Here is an 18,055-nt window from a genome sequence, read left to right as displayed (position 1 = left end):
ACGCAATGAAGGCGAGACTAGGCCATAACAAATGGGTAATTTTATCCACAACGTGTTTATTGAAGCGAGGGTCGATTGTAAACGAGGAATCTATTTTATGCCCGTTTCCCAGACATTACGCACTAATTAATTATTGTTTCACATTATATCATCAACTTATTTGTTATAAGAACATGACGCAAGTACGCGAATTCGATCTCTGTTGGATACATAACAGTTTCGAGTTGTTAAGAGCAAGTATGAAACTATTAAAACAAATAGAAACCAAAATACTCTGGAAGGCTTTGAATCAAACAGAATTGCTGCTTCGAAATTGAAATACTTTCGCTTGAATACTTTCGCAAATGATGGTACAAAAGGAAGCGACCCCAAAGCTATCTATTGATTTTCTTTACTCACATAATGATTCTGAAATATATTAGTGACCCCTGTTGCTGCCTATTAGTTTTTCCCCTCTAAAGTGCAAATTATATTCCCGTTCCTGCTGGGCGTTTCAAGGTCGATATAATATTGATTTATCTTTCACTGGGGGAACAGCGACACGTGTGGCTTAATTGCAAAAGATTAGTTGATAAGCATTAAGCATACGTCGTCATAATTATGGGCGAATTTTGGTAGCGTTTTTGTAACGGTTTAAGATTGTCATTACGAATGTGAGTTTCTTCTGGTTATGGTAGTCGGCTTTTAAAGACATGTTCATAGCCCTGAAGCAACAAACAGATTTGTTTTGAGACATATTTATTTAAATTGACCACATGAAGACCTATTATATTGGAATTGTTTCCTTTTGAAAAAGATTACTTTATATGAAATTTACCAAACGCAATTTTGTTCTACAAACAATAATGAGACCAAAAGTATCAAAAACAAACGAAGATACGGGACATGCACAGTCGCGAACAATACAACGGATGTAAACAACATTTTACTCTTCCTAATCTTGCGCAACACTTCGTTATAAGCGAGTAGGTAATTACCAATTATCATAATTATACCATTCTGCGTGAGCGAGTGTGAAATAACTTTCGTAACACACAAAATACAAAAATACACCTATTTTGTGGTTTTTGTGAAAATTGCGCGAATTCCCATTAATGCATCTGGCAGCTTTTGTTATTCTATGACGAGAGTTTTGTTCGATATGGTGTTTCGGTTCCACTAGCACTGTAGCCTATAGGCGTAGAGTGAGAATGAACCATAGAGGAGGCACTAAAATGACAAGTAATGCGTGAGAGAAATACACTTATGACTATAAAGCTAAGAGCAAGCGAGACAGAAACATTGTTTTTTGTTTCTCTCATGTTATGCGATTTCTTTTGTTGGGGACAAAGGCAGTTTGTCCCAAACAAGCGGCTACAGTCCATTGTTTTGCTAGTTTTCTGTTTTTTCTCGCTGTTATGTGACTTCAAAGTTTAATAAACATTGACAGTGATCTGTTTTAATCCGACTTTAAGTGAAAATATGGTGCGTTGTAGTGTGATTGGTTGTAAAAATCGGCCGGAACGAAGATTACCAAATATTACCTTTCACACGTAAGTAAACTTATTTGAAGTATATTGTTTTATAGAACTGGATATAGTTGATACATTTTCATTAACTCTAACGTGAAATTATCTACAAATATATAATATTTTCATCGAAATAGTCGTAAACATTTTTTTGTGTTATCCGACTAAATTACGAAGTGTTCTTGGCTCTTGCTGTTCAGGACGCCATTTGTTTTTACGTAGTTTCAAATTTATGGTATAATCATGTGATTAACATGAGGGATACCAGTACAGGGTAAAATTTTCCCCAAAATCGTGAAATGTTTTTTTTAATATTAAATGTTAATGTTTGTGTAAAGTTCGGTTCGGTTCGGTTTTCCGGTTCAGTTTTCCTCATTTGCATTGGTTTAAGTATTTTTTTTTCAATGTCGGTTTTTTTGTATATTCAAGGTTACGATGCACATCATAACGCTGAAGACTGCGAAGCTGGCCCTTCCACACGAGCTGCAGCTGCCACTGAAGGCAGCGAGGACGCTGCCCCGTCAGGAGAGGCCGTGTTGGAGTAAAATCCGCAAGGCCACCTCCCGCGCCTTCCTCACCGCGGTGCGGCGCGCTTTCGTCTGCTACTCGCGCGCACATTATCGCGGAACCTCTACCCATTTATTTCTACCGTCATTTTGCTGTTCATTTTCAAATAAATGTATTTCGTTTAATTTGCTTTTAATTTGAACTATTTCCAGTACTTTTTTATTATAAATAGGCACTAAAATGACAAGTAATGCGTGAGAGAAATACACTTATGACTATAAAGCTAAGTTTTTGATGTGAATATCAATTGAATACATTACAATATTTGCGTTCATGAGTAAAGGGGTTATAAGTTAAAAATAAAAATATTTTTTTTTATATAATGTAATAAAAAAAATTTGTCTTTCGTAATTATTCCCGTATCTGTTTTATAACATATTATTCTGTCTTCTGATTCAAATTCAATTTGAATTTGAATCAGAAGAAATAGCAATTAAAACCGCATATTCTGAAACTAGCAACTACTAGCAAGGGAATCACAACCTACAAGGTACTCCCCACGTCCTATAGCACAGACAAAGAAAAAATTGCTACAAGCAACATTTAAAGATACAACATAATAAAACAATTACCTAAGTTTGTTCGAAGCCCTCGGTGCGCGAGTCCGACTCGCACTTGACCTTTTTTGTCCTAATTTTACTGTATTTTCTATTATTATTTACCATTGATTGAAATGATATCTAAACTTTAGCCTTGTTTTTTTATAAAAAATATATGAACTGGGATATTTCGATATTTGTGGTTAATTGCGAGAAGTGTAAAAGCAAAAGTTGTAATAAATATTTTAAATACCTACAACTTTACCATTAAACTTTATTCCACAGTTATAGTTTTTTTTAATCCCGATCTCAGATCGATCGTAAATAACTTTTCCTCTAATTTTTGTTACGTATATTCTCTTCCGTTTGAAATTGATTTCATTGTTCTATAATATTACTTTTATGTTTCAAAAGTTAATAAAAAATCATGTTGAACAATATTACTTTGTTAATTTCAAAAGTTAATATTATATTGCCCGGCTATATATTTTATACCCGTGCGAAGCCGGAGCGGGCCGCTATGTTTTTATATACAACGTTCACAGTTTTTCTGTAGTGTATTTACTATTTAGTATCAGCATTGCACCCGTGCGAAGCCGGGGCGGGTCGCTAGTTAAGTTAATAAATAACAAAATCTTTTCAAATCTGTCTTTTTCTTCATAAACCTATCTTACAAAAAAATACCCAAACATTTATAGATATTTTGCCAGTTTTTCGGATAAAAAGTTTTTGTAATAGTTGGCAACATTGACGTAAGGATTCGCCATCTCGTTCGGGTATACGCCGATGTCGTCTCTATAGTTCATTCTCACTCTACGCCTATAGGAGAGCGGTAAAAACTAGCTCCATACAATTCGGCAGTTACGCAAACCGTCCATTGTAAAGTGACACGCGTGAACTACTTTCCGCCTGCATTTTATCACAACGTCCATGGTAACAATGACAACTCTTTCTATGGGTTAGTGTTATATTCCGAGTCAAATTAGGTAAATGGAATGATTGTATACAATTTTATACAGTTTTGCTACAACAATTTCTATTTTGTATATGAGATGAATAATTTTCTTTGTATTTAAATATAACAGGTTATCCTACTAGAGGAAAATGCCTCAATTCACTCCAGTTAAAACTACAACATTCAATTTGTTTTCGAAGAACCTTAAGTCTATACGACCATAACCATTACGACCGAGTATAATGTCACGGTGTACGCGTGCGCGTCGATGCGCACGCGCAACGCGTCGTTGGGGCGCTTTATGACTGTGTTTCGCCAACTCCATGAGCAATAATCGAGTTTTGATAGCTGAATATGGCTATTGTTTTCGTAACGCTTTCATTATATTGCTGGATATTTTCGATAATACTATAGTATCGTGCCTATAGGCACGATACCTGAGTGATTGACATCATTGGCATGATTCACAAGTTGCTTTCGGTAGAATAAACTTACAATACAGAAAATGATGTTGCAAAAACATAATATCGATTCGATAAGAATGTCTGAAAACATATCGTTATACCTTTACCACAAAATCTATTGTAATATCTCTAGAACTTTAGCAGATAGAAGGAAGTTCGATAATTGCAGGCGTACATACCCGGAAGTTGTTGTTAGCGTATGCTCAGCATCATACTATGCTCTATCTTTCAAATGAAACACACTCTAGCCTTATTCACAAAATCCCCAAAAACTTTACTCAGTATGATCCTTATTTCTCCTATGTACTTATTTCGAAACAAACCCAACTGCTCAATTACATAGGTAAGTCAATTAACGACGACAAATCGACGAAGCATATCTATCCACACGATACTAGCAAACAGTTACTATGGAAATAACACTTATCCTTGCAATGTGCACTTTACATAGAAACAAGCAGTTGTAGCCATCGTGATAACGAAAGCGTATAGCAATGGGAGATAGGCGGTTTTGTTTACATGCGTTAATCACCCCCCTAGCTTCCAGGAAGTGGACCACCCGCTGTCAATCAATACTGGAAACGAGGAATTAAAATATTTTTAACGTTGCAACTCGGTAGAGATTCCAATCCTGGTATGGAAGACCGTACACACTGAACAGATTTTATTTGAATATTTCTAGTTAGGAAGACGTTTGCATTTTGTGAATGCGTATGATATGATAAAAGATAAATTTTGAGATATTAGAGAGAGCCAATATACCAGGTTAGAGGACGAAAAATGTAGTAATTGGAGGAGGTAGTGACCTCCTCTACTTCTTTTTCCAGTCAATCAAGAAATATTTAGTCCCCGTCTTCTAGACTATATTGCAGCTCAAACTTTATTTTGGTTTTAGCTAGCTCTAAAATGTTTATCTTATCAATGTTGAAATAAAGAACATTGTGGGTGCACAAATTATAATAGTCAACTTATAAACAATGTAATTGCATCAAACTATGACGATAATCTAACATGACACTAATTTTGTAAGCCGCGCTTAACATCGATTACCTAACTATGCATTAGCATAAGTATAACAAAGTTTTTCTCAGCAGATAAGATGTTATGTAATTTATAACGCGCCAGACAGCACGTGTGTACACAGGCTTATAAAATTCCTTTTATGCAATGTTTAGGAAGTTATATCGAGTGTACACAACTCTTTATACGGGACCATGACACCACCGGTCGTTCACCCCGCCCACTGATCTTTATGCCGACCCACAAACGTGCTGCTATCAGACGACGTTACGTTGGTACGGCGACAATAGGTGTGAATATCATTTTAATAGAATGCGGATTATTACGAAATGGTTCGAAAATAGATTCTCTTAATGAATATTAGCCCGTCGCGGGTACAGAACTAGTACCCACCTACTGATCAATTAGTAAATTGAGGTGTGCCTGGAAACAGTTAGCTGTCTACCTTGAAAATGATATTAGCACTTAGCAGTGGCGTATGTTTTGCCCTAAAAGCAATAATGTGGCAACATACTTCCAGTATCAAACCTAACAATGGTAAAAAATAAATGATGTGTCTTTCTTGCTATAAAAGCTACGCGATCATTAGTTAAAATCTCGTTCATTACTGAAATCAAATGTATAGAAATAATATCAAAAATTGTCTACTCTACTTGGTTCTTACCGGAGAAACAGCATCATATTTGTATATGGGCAGATACTTATAGGGTTATCAGTAATTATATTCTGATCTGCGTGTGGCATTCAAGTATGTAGTCCGTTAAATTCCGTCATAAAGTGGGCTATTAAAAATAGCTGGGTGTTATATTCGTATCCCAAATTAACAGATGTGCGAGGCTTTATTTACAGAGTCGTTAAATAGATTTGGTAATTTATTTTATTATTGGTACACTTATGAACTAATAGAAAAATGTTGGTCCAAATGTATGGTACTGGTTAGGTTGGTAAGGCATATAGGCATAGGATATGCTTGGATATAACATTTACCTTATAATATGTAAGGACTTTCTTTAAGTTAAAACCAAGAAAAACTAGTATGACGTATATGATCATTCAACGTATTAAACTAATAAATCATCGTTAAAACAAACATTCATTCAATTCCACGATCTGCACCCCGCTTAACAAAACTAAGACAAACTCTGAATCAGACACACCAAGAAATACATCAGAAATGTAACAAACAATTTGTACCAACTGGAAACGACTCCCGGAGCAAAAAAAAACAACCGATACACAGGATCTTCTAACATAAAATCAACAATGAGTATCAGTTAAACATGTCATTGACTCGGGTAATTCGCAACCAGATGCCAATAGCGTCTCAATTCAGAAGCCAGTGGTACTCTCAGTTCAGTTATTTCCAACCATAAGTGCCATAATATCAAACAAGCAAAGGGCAACGTCTTTTGGAAACATTTTGTCTATTTATATTCGTGAATTTGGCGCCACGACATAATTAACGAGCAGGAGACGATGATTTTAAGGCAGCTTATCGGTTTGGTTGAAAGACTTTTCAGGCATATTTATGTTCTTTAATAGATTATGAAATTGAAAAAGTCTGACAGTGTGACAGATACTTTAAAGTTCTTCACCGTTAAAAGAAAGATTTGGCACCAAATTTATTTACCTGGAAATAAAAATCAAGCATCTGAATGAACTGAAGTTTTTTAGTTAGATTTTTTTTAATCTTAACAATGTACATCTTACATCTTAACAACAATCATTGCTAATCTGTTTAAGCATGTGCTTAATAAGATGAGATCATTGGCTAAAATTGTACTATCTATCAAAAATGTTATTGCAATTATGTAGGTCAACAGATTAGGCTTTGATCACGACAAAGATGAATTTGTATTTCAACTGAACCAAACATATTTTGTCTTGTATATACTTAGTTAGGAGTAACAATATTTCAAATAATAATAATATTACAATGCTTTACTAATTTTGTTTTGATAACCTTAATGACATCGTCGGTAAGGATGATATGGTAATGAAGTTGATTAGGTTTTATTTAAATTAACTTATTTAATAATTGTTATTTTGCAAACATATTAGACTACGAAGGAGATAATAGACAGATCACAGAACACAACAAGTCGTGTTATTGTACATTTTGAAAGGAGGCGGTTTCCTTAAAAACTAATACATATTCTGTTACAATAACCACATTGTGGACATTCGAAGGACCAAATAGAAACCGCGAAGTCTTATAAAGGAAGGAAATATCATTTTATATGAATTCTATCGAATGTTGTATAGGATTTATTATTATTCATCTTAGTTATTTCCCTATCTACCGAGTGGTAGAGTAAGGAATAACGTATGAAATACGTAATTCATTGATTAGGTACTTTATTTGCGTCTAACTATTGCAATATGTAAGTACCTACTGTAAAGTTTATACTTGTTTTGTCCCCCTAAAACTGTCATAACTTAAAACTACAAAATGAAAATTTAATACAATTTGAATGAAATGCTAACGCAGTTTCCTTTTAATTTGGTTCAGAGCTTAAATTCAATGGCACTTTCAGTTTCATTTCTATTTCAATACCACGAATAGGACTAAAAAAATCTCAATTAATTACTGCTATTTTTGTCATCTCCCATATCTAGGTCAAACTTATGTTATTCTATTTTTACACGCTTTATATTAGCTTCACCTGTATGTTTGTATGTTTGTAACCGACTTCTTTGGGCGCGATTTTGACCCACTTTAAACGGCCAGATTTCGTTCAAACTTTGTAGATTTATTGAGGACCAATGACAATACAATAATTTGATAAAATTATTCCATTTTTTGGTTCGGTTTCTATAAAAAGCGTGTTTTTTAGTTTTTTTAAACTATTATTATTATGACATCATTCCGATTACGTTACGTTGTTTGGCCATACTGAAGTTACCTATTTAAGCATTTCCTTTTGATAACTGTTATCGGTTATTTCAGATAGGTTTGCAATTTGTATAATCTCTTTAAATTTGCAGCCGACAAAGAATCATAAAAACAAATACTTATCAATGAGTACATTTGCTCCAACTGGTCATACGATTTACCTACCGAGTTGGTCGCTTTAACCGATGAAAGTTATCACTTATCTGCCCTAGCCTAATAATTTTATAGAAAGGAGGTTAAACTAACTGATATAGTGCATATCACTTGATTACGTTTTTTTTCCAGTCATAGGTACCACATACCGTTCTAAAACTAAAACTGCCGATGATCGCAAATCATGGGTAACGCCTTGGGGACGTCTTTGTCCATTGTCTTGTTTGAGGGGACACAATAGCCAATCGGCTAATCTATACATATAATAAATCTGTAGAAGGGTCAATTCTGTACATTGAAAATATTGAAAAAATAAATAGCAGGGGGTGTTACTGGATCGATACCTAACCCAAATATGTGATTAAAAAAATTTTTGTCTGTCTGTCTGTATGTGAAGACATCACGTGAAAACTAACGGTTCGATTTCGATGAAACTTGGTATAATTATACCTTATTATCCTGGGCGTAAAATAGGATACTTTTTATTCTGAAAAAATACGAAGAAAAAAAAATAATCTTAATTTTTCAGTTTTATCCATAGACGTTGTTCTGTAGAACAGCGAACACACGTTGGGTATTATTATAGGCCTAGCCGTATTTGAGTCCAATAGATATAAGATGTTACTGTCAGAGTTACTCAAAATGGAGAAATGCGAAGACCGACATCCGCGCGGACGGAGTCGCGGGCGGAAGCAAGTATATTATAAATTATAATATATGCTAAGGTACCATAGTTATGTTTACGTATCACAAAAAGCAATATGTACTTAAGAGATTAAATAGGGTATTTCGCATACTTTGTTATTACTTTTTATCTTATCTCGCGTGTTTTATTTTGATACCTGTGCTGTTTCAGATACATTTTCTTCGAAATATACCTACCTACGCTATGACTGCAAAATCCAAATGTATTGTTTAAGTAAATGGTTCCTATAAATTTGTATTTACGATTATATAACTACAGACCCTTGAACTTAATAGTATTTAGGTTAACGCCGATAAGAATTTAGGTTAGGTTATAAATTAAATTCTTACATGTATTCTACATGTAGGTTTGGGATAAGAATTAATTTATTTGTTCTGGTATAAAAGCTTCAATTCATCAGTATTCAGCGTATATTTTCAAAAGCTTTGTAATCAATGATTTGGTATACACAAACGGTCAAAAAAGTCACGTTCATACTTCATAGATTATACGAAACTACATTCAAAAGAACGGTGGTCGGTCATACAGAAGTTTAAAAAACTGCGTTCATAGCTGTTACGAAAAATAATTAAAACGAAGCATAACAAAAACGTCACACACAAAACGCCAAGTGTGTCGTTGACGCGCGGCGGCGACTCGCGATATCCCTTCTAGCCCGCCCGCCGCGCCGCACCCGTCGGCCGTCGCGATCGTTGTTCGCTCAGTTTCCATACATTTCGCACCACGCGGGACTTTGATTGTGCAACTTGACATGTTTTGATCATAATACATATTGTGAGACAATATTTGTAAGTTGAATTTGAAATTTTGTAAGAAGTTGAACGAATATAATTTACGTTGTGTTCAATATGTTCCCGGTTGTTATCGCATCAAAAATAATAATATTATGTACTTTTTTACACGATAAATTAAATTCCTACATAGAAGATTGGATTTAATTATTTTTTTTACAATAATTGACGCAGCATGTTATTTGTTAAAATATATATCTTTAATAAATAAGAAAAAATACTAATTTAAATATTATATAAGTATGTATCTATTAAAAACTTAAGCAATTTAAACGGGACAGTTCCCATCCAACTTAACGCGTGTACACCTCACCGCAAGCGGCCGCCATGATGGCAAGTAACCGCGCGTTCCCCCCGCCGCGGCCTGCCGCCTGCGCGTCAGTCGCCCGCCGGCCGCCGCGCGTACCCTGCATGCGTTCAGACGCCGCTAAACAATGCAATTCGAATACGAGCCCGAGACACTGATTGAGGCGGTGAAAAAACGCCCCGGCATATGGGACTTCGAGAACCGCGAGTACAGATCGAAAGCTGCGCGACACACGCTGTGGTTGGAGGTCGTGCGAGAGGTGGCCGGGAATGACGTCAACGTCACGAAGAGCGAGATGCGTGAGTTGGGTAAGCGACAATCACTGCGACTAGTTGCAAATCGGCGTGCCTAATCCTGTTTGTGGTACGGCAATGATATACATATTAAAAGTTTCAATGTTGTAGGTCCAACCGCATAGAATTATTAAGTACTTAATTTTTGTTCCATTGGATTTATAATGATTTTGGACTAGGCACATATTTACAAAATTATCTTTATCTTACTTTTTTGTTGTTGAATTGTTACAATCTAGGTCAAAAACGACTCGATCGTTTTTTTTTTTTTAATATTTTACCTTTAGATACTTCATCTTCGCCGATAAGCTATTCCATTGTATCTCTGGATCGAAGCCGGGGCAAGAGACTAGTAGTAGTAGTATTAGTCATTTAATAAATTAAAAAGTCTAATCGATGTTTTAATTTCAGAGCTTCAACTGCAAAAGAAATGGAAGAGTATACGCGACTGTTTTCAAAAATACATATCAAATCCGAACAGAACAAAAAAGCCGTACGTCTATTGTCGTCACTTAGAATTCCTGTTAAAAAATCAATCATTACCTTCCCGCGGCACGGGCGGGGGTAGCGACTCTGAAGAGGATCCGACTAAAAAGAAGGTATGGAGAAACGTGAAGAAATTAAAATTGACCAAAATGAGTTCAGATGAAGAAAACGACAATTATATGGACGATACACAATCCAACGACGGCATAGAGCTGGAAGTGACGCCATCGAAGCCAACTATAAACGAATTTGCATTCGCAAATGTCTCAGACATAGCCAATAAAAGTGAAAGCGAAGATCCAGACAAAATGTTCCTCTTATCATTACTGCCACATTTGAAAGCCGTTCCTGAAGAATTCCGCCTCAATGTGAAAATGGACATGATGCAAGTGTTGAGGAACGCTAGTTATCACATGGTGAACGATCATAAAATAATGTGAATTGTTATATTACATTTTGTACAGTAGTTATAAAGTGAACATTGAATTTGTAATACATACCGCCTTTAAAGGTATCAAACATTCCTTAATATAGAGTATACAATGTAAAAGTATTTTTATTTCGACTTACCTTAAATCTAAATATGTAAGCGACTGAAGGCCTCCAACGGCATCAGGTATACTCCTTATAATATTTTGTGAAAGTAATAACTTCTCTAAAAATATATATGTGGTCACTTCATCAGGCAATTCACAAAATCGGTTTTTTGATAAATCTGAAACAAACAAAAATCGTGATAAGTATATTGTTAGTCAATTTCATGTGTGATTATTTTTGTTAATAAATCACTAGCAAGACTCTTCGTTGACTTTTTGACAATTAAATAACCTTATTTCTCACTAGTGGTCCGCCCCGGCTTCGCCCGTGGTACATATTTCGCAATAAATGGTAGCCTATGTCCTTTTTCAGGTATCAAAATATCTTCATACCAAATTTCATGCAAATTGGTTCAGTAGTTTAGGGGTGATTGAGTAACAGACAGACAGACAGAGTTACTTTCGCATTTATAATATTAGTATGGATTAATTTGAAAGGTTGTCGATTATTTCTATGAGACCTGCTCCTGCCTCAAAGAAATACAAACAGTTTTTACTCCTAGTCATAAATAGCCCTATTGCGAAGAGTTACCAACTAAAGGCTTTGTCAGACAGGACGCGTACTTAGCGCGCGTCAGAGCGTTAAGTTGACGCCACGATATGACGCTAAGATGTGTTCTACTACCATCGTAGAATACCGTCAAACAGAGCGCCGGCGCTAGCAGTACGCAACGCTCTGTCGCGGCGTTAGAACGCTTTAACGTCGGGTGTTGTATTTTTTTACAAATTTTATTTTAGCGTCGGAGTTAATAGGCGTAAAATAATAATAAAATACTACATAATGACCGAAAATTTGATAGAATTGGTTAGAAAATATCCATGCTTATATAATACGAAGGATAGTTCATATAAACTATAAAGATATATCAATGAAGGCAAAATTGTGGGCACAAATCGGAGAAGAAATTAATGAAACTGGTAAGTAAAAAATTCTTCCGACTCCGGAGTTAATATCGCTGTACCTTGTTTTGTTCGTAAGTAATAATTATGTAAACAACATGCAGCTTTAATAATATCAATTGCTGTGTCCTAACGCGCGCTAAAGCGTTCTGTTTGACGAAGCCTCGCGCGACGTTAAAACAGGACGCTGTAGCGCTACTACGCAGTGCTAAAATACGCGTCCTATCTGACAAAGCCTTAACGCATCCACCCCGTAATAAATTTGCCGACATAATGTGCACACCTAAGGCGGTAGTAAAGGAATCACGAAATGGAACATTTCATTTTCGTAACGTACGAGAAACTAGGAGATAGCTTGCGCCGATTGCGTTTGTATACAAACAACTGCTAGATATTCTTACGCAAACCAGTCGATAGGTTCGTTGGCACCAAACGCTGAACGTCGGTGGTTAGATTATATTACTAAATCCACCGCAGCCACTTTGATTTGTGCGATCCGAGATAATTGCGTCAGAAAGGATCTCTATTACTGCTATTACCTAGTCGCTAGTTAGAGCGATAGTTTTATTAAAATATTCACTGGTCACTTCCATTAATGTGGATTATGCTCGTAAATTTTACACCTAAGTACCTAATGGTTTATGAACAAATCAATTTAGCAATATAGCATAGAAACAAAAGCTCTACATAATAGAGCTCTCTAATATAGCCTCAGTTAATAACACTATATGGGTGAATATACTACGGCTTTCAGGGCAGTAATTAAACAAGTTGGATTATAGAACTTCATAAATACTTGATACTTTCAAAGTTCTAGTTAAATGAACGCTTGAAGCGAGTAGGTATATGGCGAGGATAATCATAGAGAAGAGCACTTATAATAATTAATATGCGCGTTGGTTTCCGCTACATATCGAAATGCGGTCTATAAAGTTTGAGTCATGCTGTTTATTTGAGAATCTCGGCTAATAGGAACAATTCTTACGCCTAGATGACTTAAATATAAAAACTACGAATACTTAGACAGTATGGTACTTAAGCCGATGATGGCTATACAGTTTTTAAAGTTCATTGAAATTGTCGAGAAAAGATAGAATATTAAACTGCATTTTATGCTAACAGCCAGAAGAAAGTGCTTGAAAAATAATGTGCTACGACTCAGTGCTACAACCTACAACAGCTTAATAGTTGGATATTTATAACTCTTTTCATACTTGTTAAAATAAAATTGCTCTATACACATAGGTTACCGTTCAAAGGGGTTGCTTTTGCCCGATTAATTTCTGTTGCCTCCAGCTTATTTATGTTAAAGGTTATATAAAACAGATAAAGGCACGAGGGAGATCAATACGGGCCGTTATACGTGACTGACATTGCCACCATAAAGGTTACCTATATAAAGTAACTAATCTATATTACAAAATGACAGGCATAAAAGCTTTGTGCTATCTACTTTTAGTAAGGTCGTAATAATAAACTCCCCTAACAGATAAATATAAGCATAATTAAAACAAAAAGAGTGATATTCATAAATATTTTTTTCACGTTATATGTTTTAAACATGTTTCTCATTCAACATGTTCCTATCAATCACCCCAAACATCAACAAAATATAGTCAGTAGAAATAAAAGCATAATTTATTAAATTCTGGTAAAACCCCATTATGGTTGAAACAGTTTTGTCAAAAACTCTTTAATTAGCTTTGCCATTAAGGTCATATTTTTGCACCAGGGAATTTCATAAAAAACACGAAACTGGATTTCTATACTCAATATTAAAACGAGTTGCTATGAATTTTTTTACCGATGTTAATAAACGTCCTCGAAAAATAACCGCCACCACGTGGCATTAACGAGCGAGCTTTTTTAACTCTCAACAGTTGATTTCGCTCTTAGCCCCTGGTAGTGATTTATTAACTTATTCATACTTTGAATGGTGAGTATAATCGCCCCTCTCACAGCCTGGTAATTACAGCCTTTACGGCTATTCCTTATGGAATTCGCTGCTCCAGAATTACAGTAACTCTACGTTTTCAAAGGATATTTTTCCAGTATTCAAACATCAAAAGGATTCCGTAATAAAAGAAAACCGGATAGTGACACTGATAAAACTGTTACATTAAAATAATTTTCTCAGATTTTTTTAATAGGACATTATATACGAAGTTGATATACTATAGCTCTAGCTCATAGACAACATAATCATTTGGTACCCACAAAAGTTGAGACATTACAGATTACGACATACTTATAATACAACCGTCTTGCATTAGGAGTTGCGGTAATACACGATAAATATCAATGCGCCTGTCAGATGTGGTGCCAAGAGCTCCATTGCGGACTGCGGGACTGCTACAACCTTGACCGGCGATCGCGTGCAATCTTAACAATCAACTTAATATCTGCTGAATTGAATAGGTTGAAACTTTGCTAAAAGCTTTATAATAAGGTCATCTTTAAAATAGCACGTCCATATATATTTTCATTTTGTCTTCCACGTCATTTAGGTGAGTATTCCTATCTAGAGAGTTTTCTTGAAGTATTACTGTTTTATCCAAATTTTATTTCAAACTGAAGAGATTTGAAGGAATGTAAACTAAACTTTTTTCTAAAATAAAACCTATTTTAGTTCCAGCAAAATGTATTTATTATAAACAGTATTAATGTGGCATAAAGTGCCAATTATTTCAAGAATGTCGGACACGTCATGGAGTACGCGGTCGTATGCATCATCCATAGATTATGGTACCGACTTTATATTCGCTCATACAGTTGTAGAGCTAACGGTAGTATAACGTCAATGTTTATACTCATTCCTCTATTATCGACCTACTAACGTGACAGTTATAATTCATTGTCGTCAAAGAAATGAATCGTAATCACAGAATAGATATCGTAGCGGAACTTATGTCGAGATAAATGGTGTTAACATCGCATCGTTCTGTACTCGTTTATCTATATAGACTACGGAACTGAAGAAAATCAGGATACATTAAAATTTGAAGCATGTAAGTATAATTCAGATTTAATTTAAGAGACGTAAAATTTGAACTAGCTCTGATAACAGTACTATAAATAACAATTATAGAATAATTTTATTTCATACTTCAACTCAAAAGAATATTTCAGAATATTTCGCGGAACCGGCAAGTTTCACGTGTAGTCTGATCAATACATTAGTCGGGACGTCGACCAGCCGGCGCGGCATGGCGTGTCACCCCAAACACAGCTGATTCCACCACCCTCCGCCAGTGTATTCACCCCTCGCATCCACTCTTCAAGCCCTCGTGTACTTTCGATCTCAGCAAAATATACGTACAAAAGGCAAATCAAGATTCCCTTTTTCATTAATTTGCAGAAATCCTAATATTTGGGCAAATTAAACGATATTCGTCAATATTTTCATATCACCTCAAATCCAGTTGGCATTGAGCGAATGTCAAACTGTAAACAATGCAATTGAATAGAACGTATGTTATACAAGATAAGATGTCCTATAGAGCACTATCTCAGTCTTTGCCTTCTGATATACGCGATGGTTACACTGAACAGCAACAACAACAGTATACGAAATATTTAAAACAGTTACTAGGTGAATTTCAAGGACGATGGTGTAAGAAACCTCAATCTTCAATTAACTTTGGTGATCTCGATCACTTAAGAACTTTAGGTACTGGCGCATTCGGAAGAGTTGTTCTAGTGCGACACTCAAACACAAATAAATATTATGCTATGAAAGTGTTGGAAAAAGAAAAGGTAATAAAAATGAAACAGGTCGATCACACCCTGTACGAAAAGCGTATACTTGAAGCCATTAGATTTCCTTTTACTGTTTCAATGGAGAATTGTTTCAAGGACAACAGTTACATTTATTTTATAATGCCATTTGTCCCAGGTGGTGAAATGTTTACGCATCTTAGAAAAATGGGAAAATTTGAAGAACCTCTGGCGAAATTTTACGCGTGTCAGGTTGTACTGGCGTTGGAGTATCTGCATTTTTGCAATTTAGTCTATCGCGATTTAAAGCCTGAAAACATTTTGATTGATAAAACTGGTTATTTAAAAATAACCGATTTCGGTTTTTGTAAAATATTACAAGGTAGAACGTGGACACTGTGCGGCACGCCAGAATATCTTGCACCAGAATTGATTCTAAGTAAAGGTTATGGATTTTCCGTTGATTGGTGGTCATTTGGAGTTCTGTTGTTTGAAATGAGTGCTGGTTATCCTCCATTTTACGCAAGTGAACCAATGAAGACATATGAAAGAATTGTAGCTGGCAAATATAGATGTCCATCAGGTTTCAATACGGATTTACGAGATCTCATTCGCAACACGTTACAAGTCGACATAAGTAAACGATTTGGGGTGATGAAAAATGGAGTGATGGATTTTAAAAATCACAAATGGTTTAAGGGAATTGAATGGGAAGCAATTTTAAATTGCCGATGGCCAGCTCCATTCGTGCCTAAGTGTAAGCATTCAGGAGATTCAACGAACTTTGACCATTGCGATGAGGAGCCATTACAGCCGGCTTCATATTGTCGCTTTGAATCGGTGTTTATAGATTTTTAATTAGGCATTTTGTCATTCAACAGTTTAAATATAAAATAAAATTTATGATCACCTATTCGTTTTTCTGCCGTAAATTCTAATGTTCCAACAATTCTTCTTTTAGCTTATTTATAACAGTCATTGTTTATTCCTGACACGCAAACCTTGTCGATTTTAATGATGACAAAGGAAAACATCCTCTTCCATAATCGCTTATCTCCAAGGCTCTTCGTTTATTTTGTACCCGATTTGAATGTGTGATTGAGCACGTGCGTAGAGCTCCCCTCACGACATGCGCCGGCGCAAGGGACATTCACGCTGTGGGGCACACGACAACCATTTATTTTTAAACAACTGTCGAGAGGAACAAACAATTGTGTCAATAGAGTTAGTATCAATTTAAAGCACCTACCACTTTTGGATAGAATCTAGATTGCATTATGTATAAGTACCTACATGAATCTAAGTACACGTATATTTATAGTTTGTATTTATGTTGAGTGCATCTTTTAATAGGACGTATCAAGAATTAGCAAACAAACCAAAGCGAAATAGTAATCCTAATAGTATTTGACCTGAATATCATTGCTGTTGCCAAGATTAGCCCGGCTAATGAAATGTTTATTGCTCGCTTTTGAAGCGCAAAACTGACGTTTTGTTAATAATAATTCAAGCACAACAAAATGAGATAATAAATACACTATTGCCGAAATAACTTTCTCTTTTCGCTTGTGAAATTGCAGTTCCAGTCTTTCCATATTTTCAATTGATAAATACACATTGATGATGTAATACAATAGCTACTTTTTACTTGCATTGTAAGATAATCTTGTATCAAATTGCGACAATGGCATATCCGTGGTGGGAAAGGGTTGTTCGACAAAACCAAGCAAGTGTAACTAACGCAAAGGAAGCGTGGATCCGGTGCATTGACATAGCCTTGTAAACATTTTTTAAAACTATATTCCTAAAATAATAGCAATAGGTATATAACTAACAAGATAAACATGCCAAGATCTTTCCCGTTTAGACACACGATGCAAAATAATAACGCTATAAAGCATGCAAATATTTACTCGTCTTCTAGATCCCTATTTATTTTATAGCCTATAAAAGTGTAATAAGTGAAATGGGCGACGGCTATAATAATATCGGTATGGAATATAATGCCTTAATCATAATAAATATATTTTTAATTTATGCCCTCTAAGATTATCCCTAGGTCGTAGATCAAATAATTTTATTGTAAGAAATAAACTCGAATCACAGTGCAATATTTCAAATTTCAATTCCTTACTTGATAATTGTTATGTGAAATTC

At 35.3% G+C, this 18,055-nt stretch overlaps 2 protein-coding genes and 1 pseudogene across 2 annotated transcripts in view; 2 read left to right on the top strand and 1 right to left on the bottom strand.

Moving 5' to 3' along the window:
• Window positions 1-18,055, bottom strand: part of Lrch (Leucine-rich-repeats and calponin homology domain protein) — a 47,348-nt gene that overhangs the window by 16,120 nt on the left and 13,173 nt on the right. Inside the window, exon 2 of the mRNA XM_090115916.1 lies at window positions 11,256-11,400. Coding sequence (XP_089972042.1) covers window positions 11,256-11,400 — 145 coding nt within the window. The remainder of the gene's footprint in view (window positions 1-11,255; window positions 11,401-18,055) is intronic.
• Window positions 9,967-11,229, top strand: LOC149910645 (uncharacterized). The gene is made up of 2 exons (XM_090115906.1): window positions 9,967-10,214; window positions 10,611-11,229. Exons 1-2 carry the CDS (start codon window positions 10,034-10,036, stop codon window positions 11,123-11,125), a joined length of 696 nt encoding a protein of 231 aa, XP_089972032.1. The 5' UTR covers window positions 9,967-10,033; the 3' UTR covers window positions 11,126-11,229.
• LOC149910644 (cAMP-dependent protein kinase catalytic subunit 1 pseudogene) lies at window positions 15,635-16,756 on the top strand (annotated as a pseudogene).

This window comes from Colias eurytheme, chromosome 2 (assembly GCF_061535395.1).
Source record: "Colias eurytheme isolate Ceu_HAF_F1 chromosome 2, ilColEury1 Martin Lab GWU primary, whole genome shotgun sequence".
Taxonomy (NCBI): domain Eukaryota; kingdom Metazoa; phylum Arthropoda; class Insecta; order Lepidoptera; family Pieridae; genus Colias; species Colias eurytheme.
Note: the sequence above shows the minus strand (reverse complement) of the source record. Positions and strands in the feature narration are given on the sequence as shown.

Excerpts from the sequence above, each read along its gene's own strand:
- LOC149910645 (XM_090115906.1), top strand. The coding sequence starts at position 10,034 with ATGCAATTCGAATACGAGCCCGAGACACTGATTGAGGCGGTGAAAAAA. Across the intron at positions 10,215-10,610 it reads GAGCGAGATGCGTGAGTTGG|AGCTTCAACTGCAAAAGAAA; the intron begins GTAAGCGACAAT and ends TTTTAATTTCAG.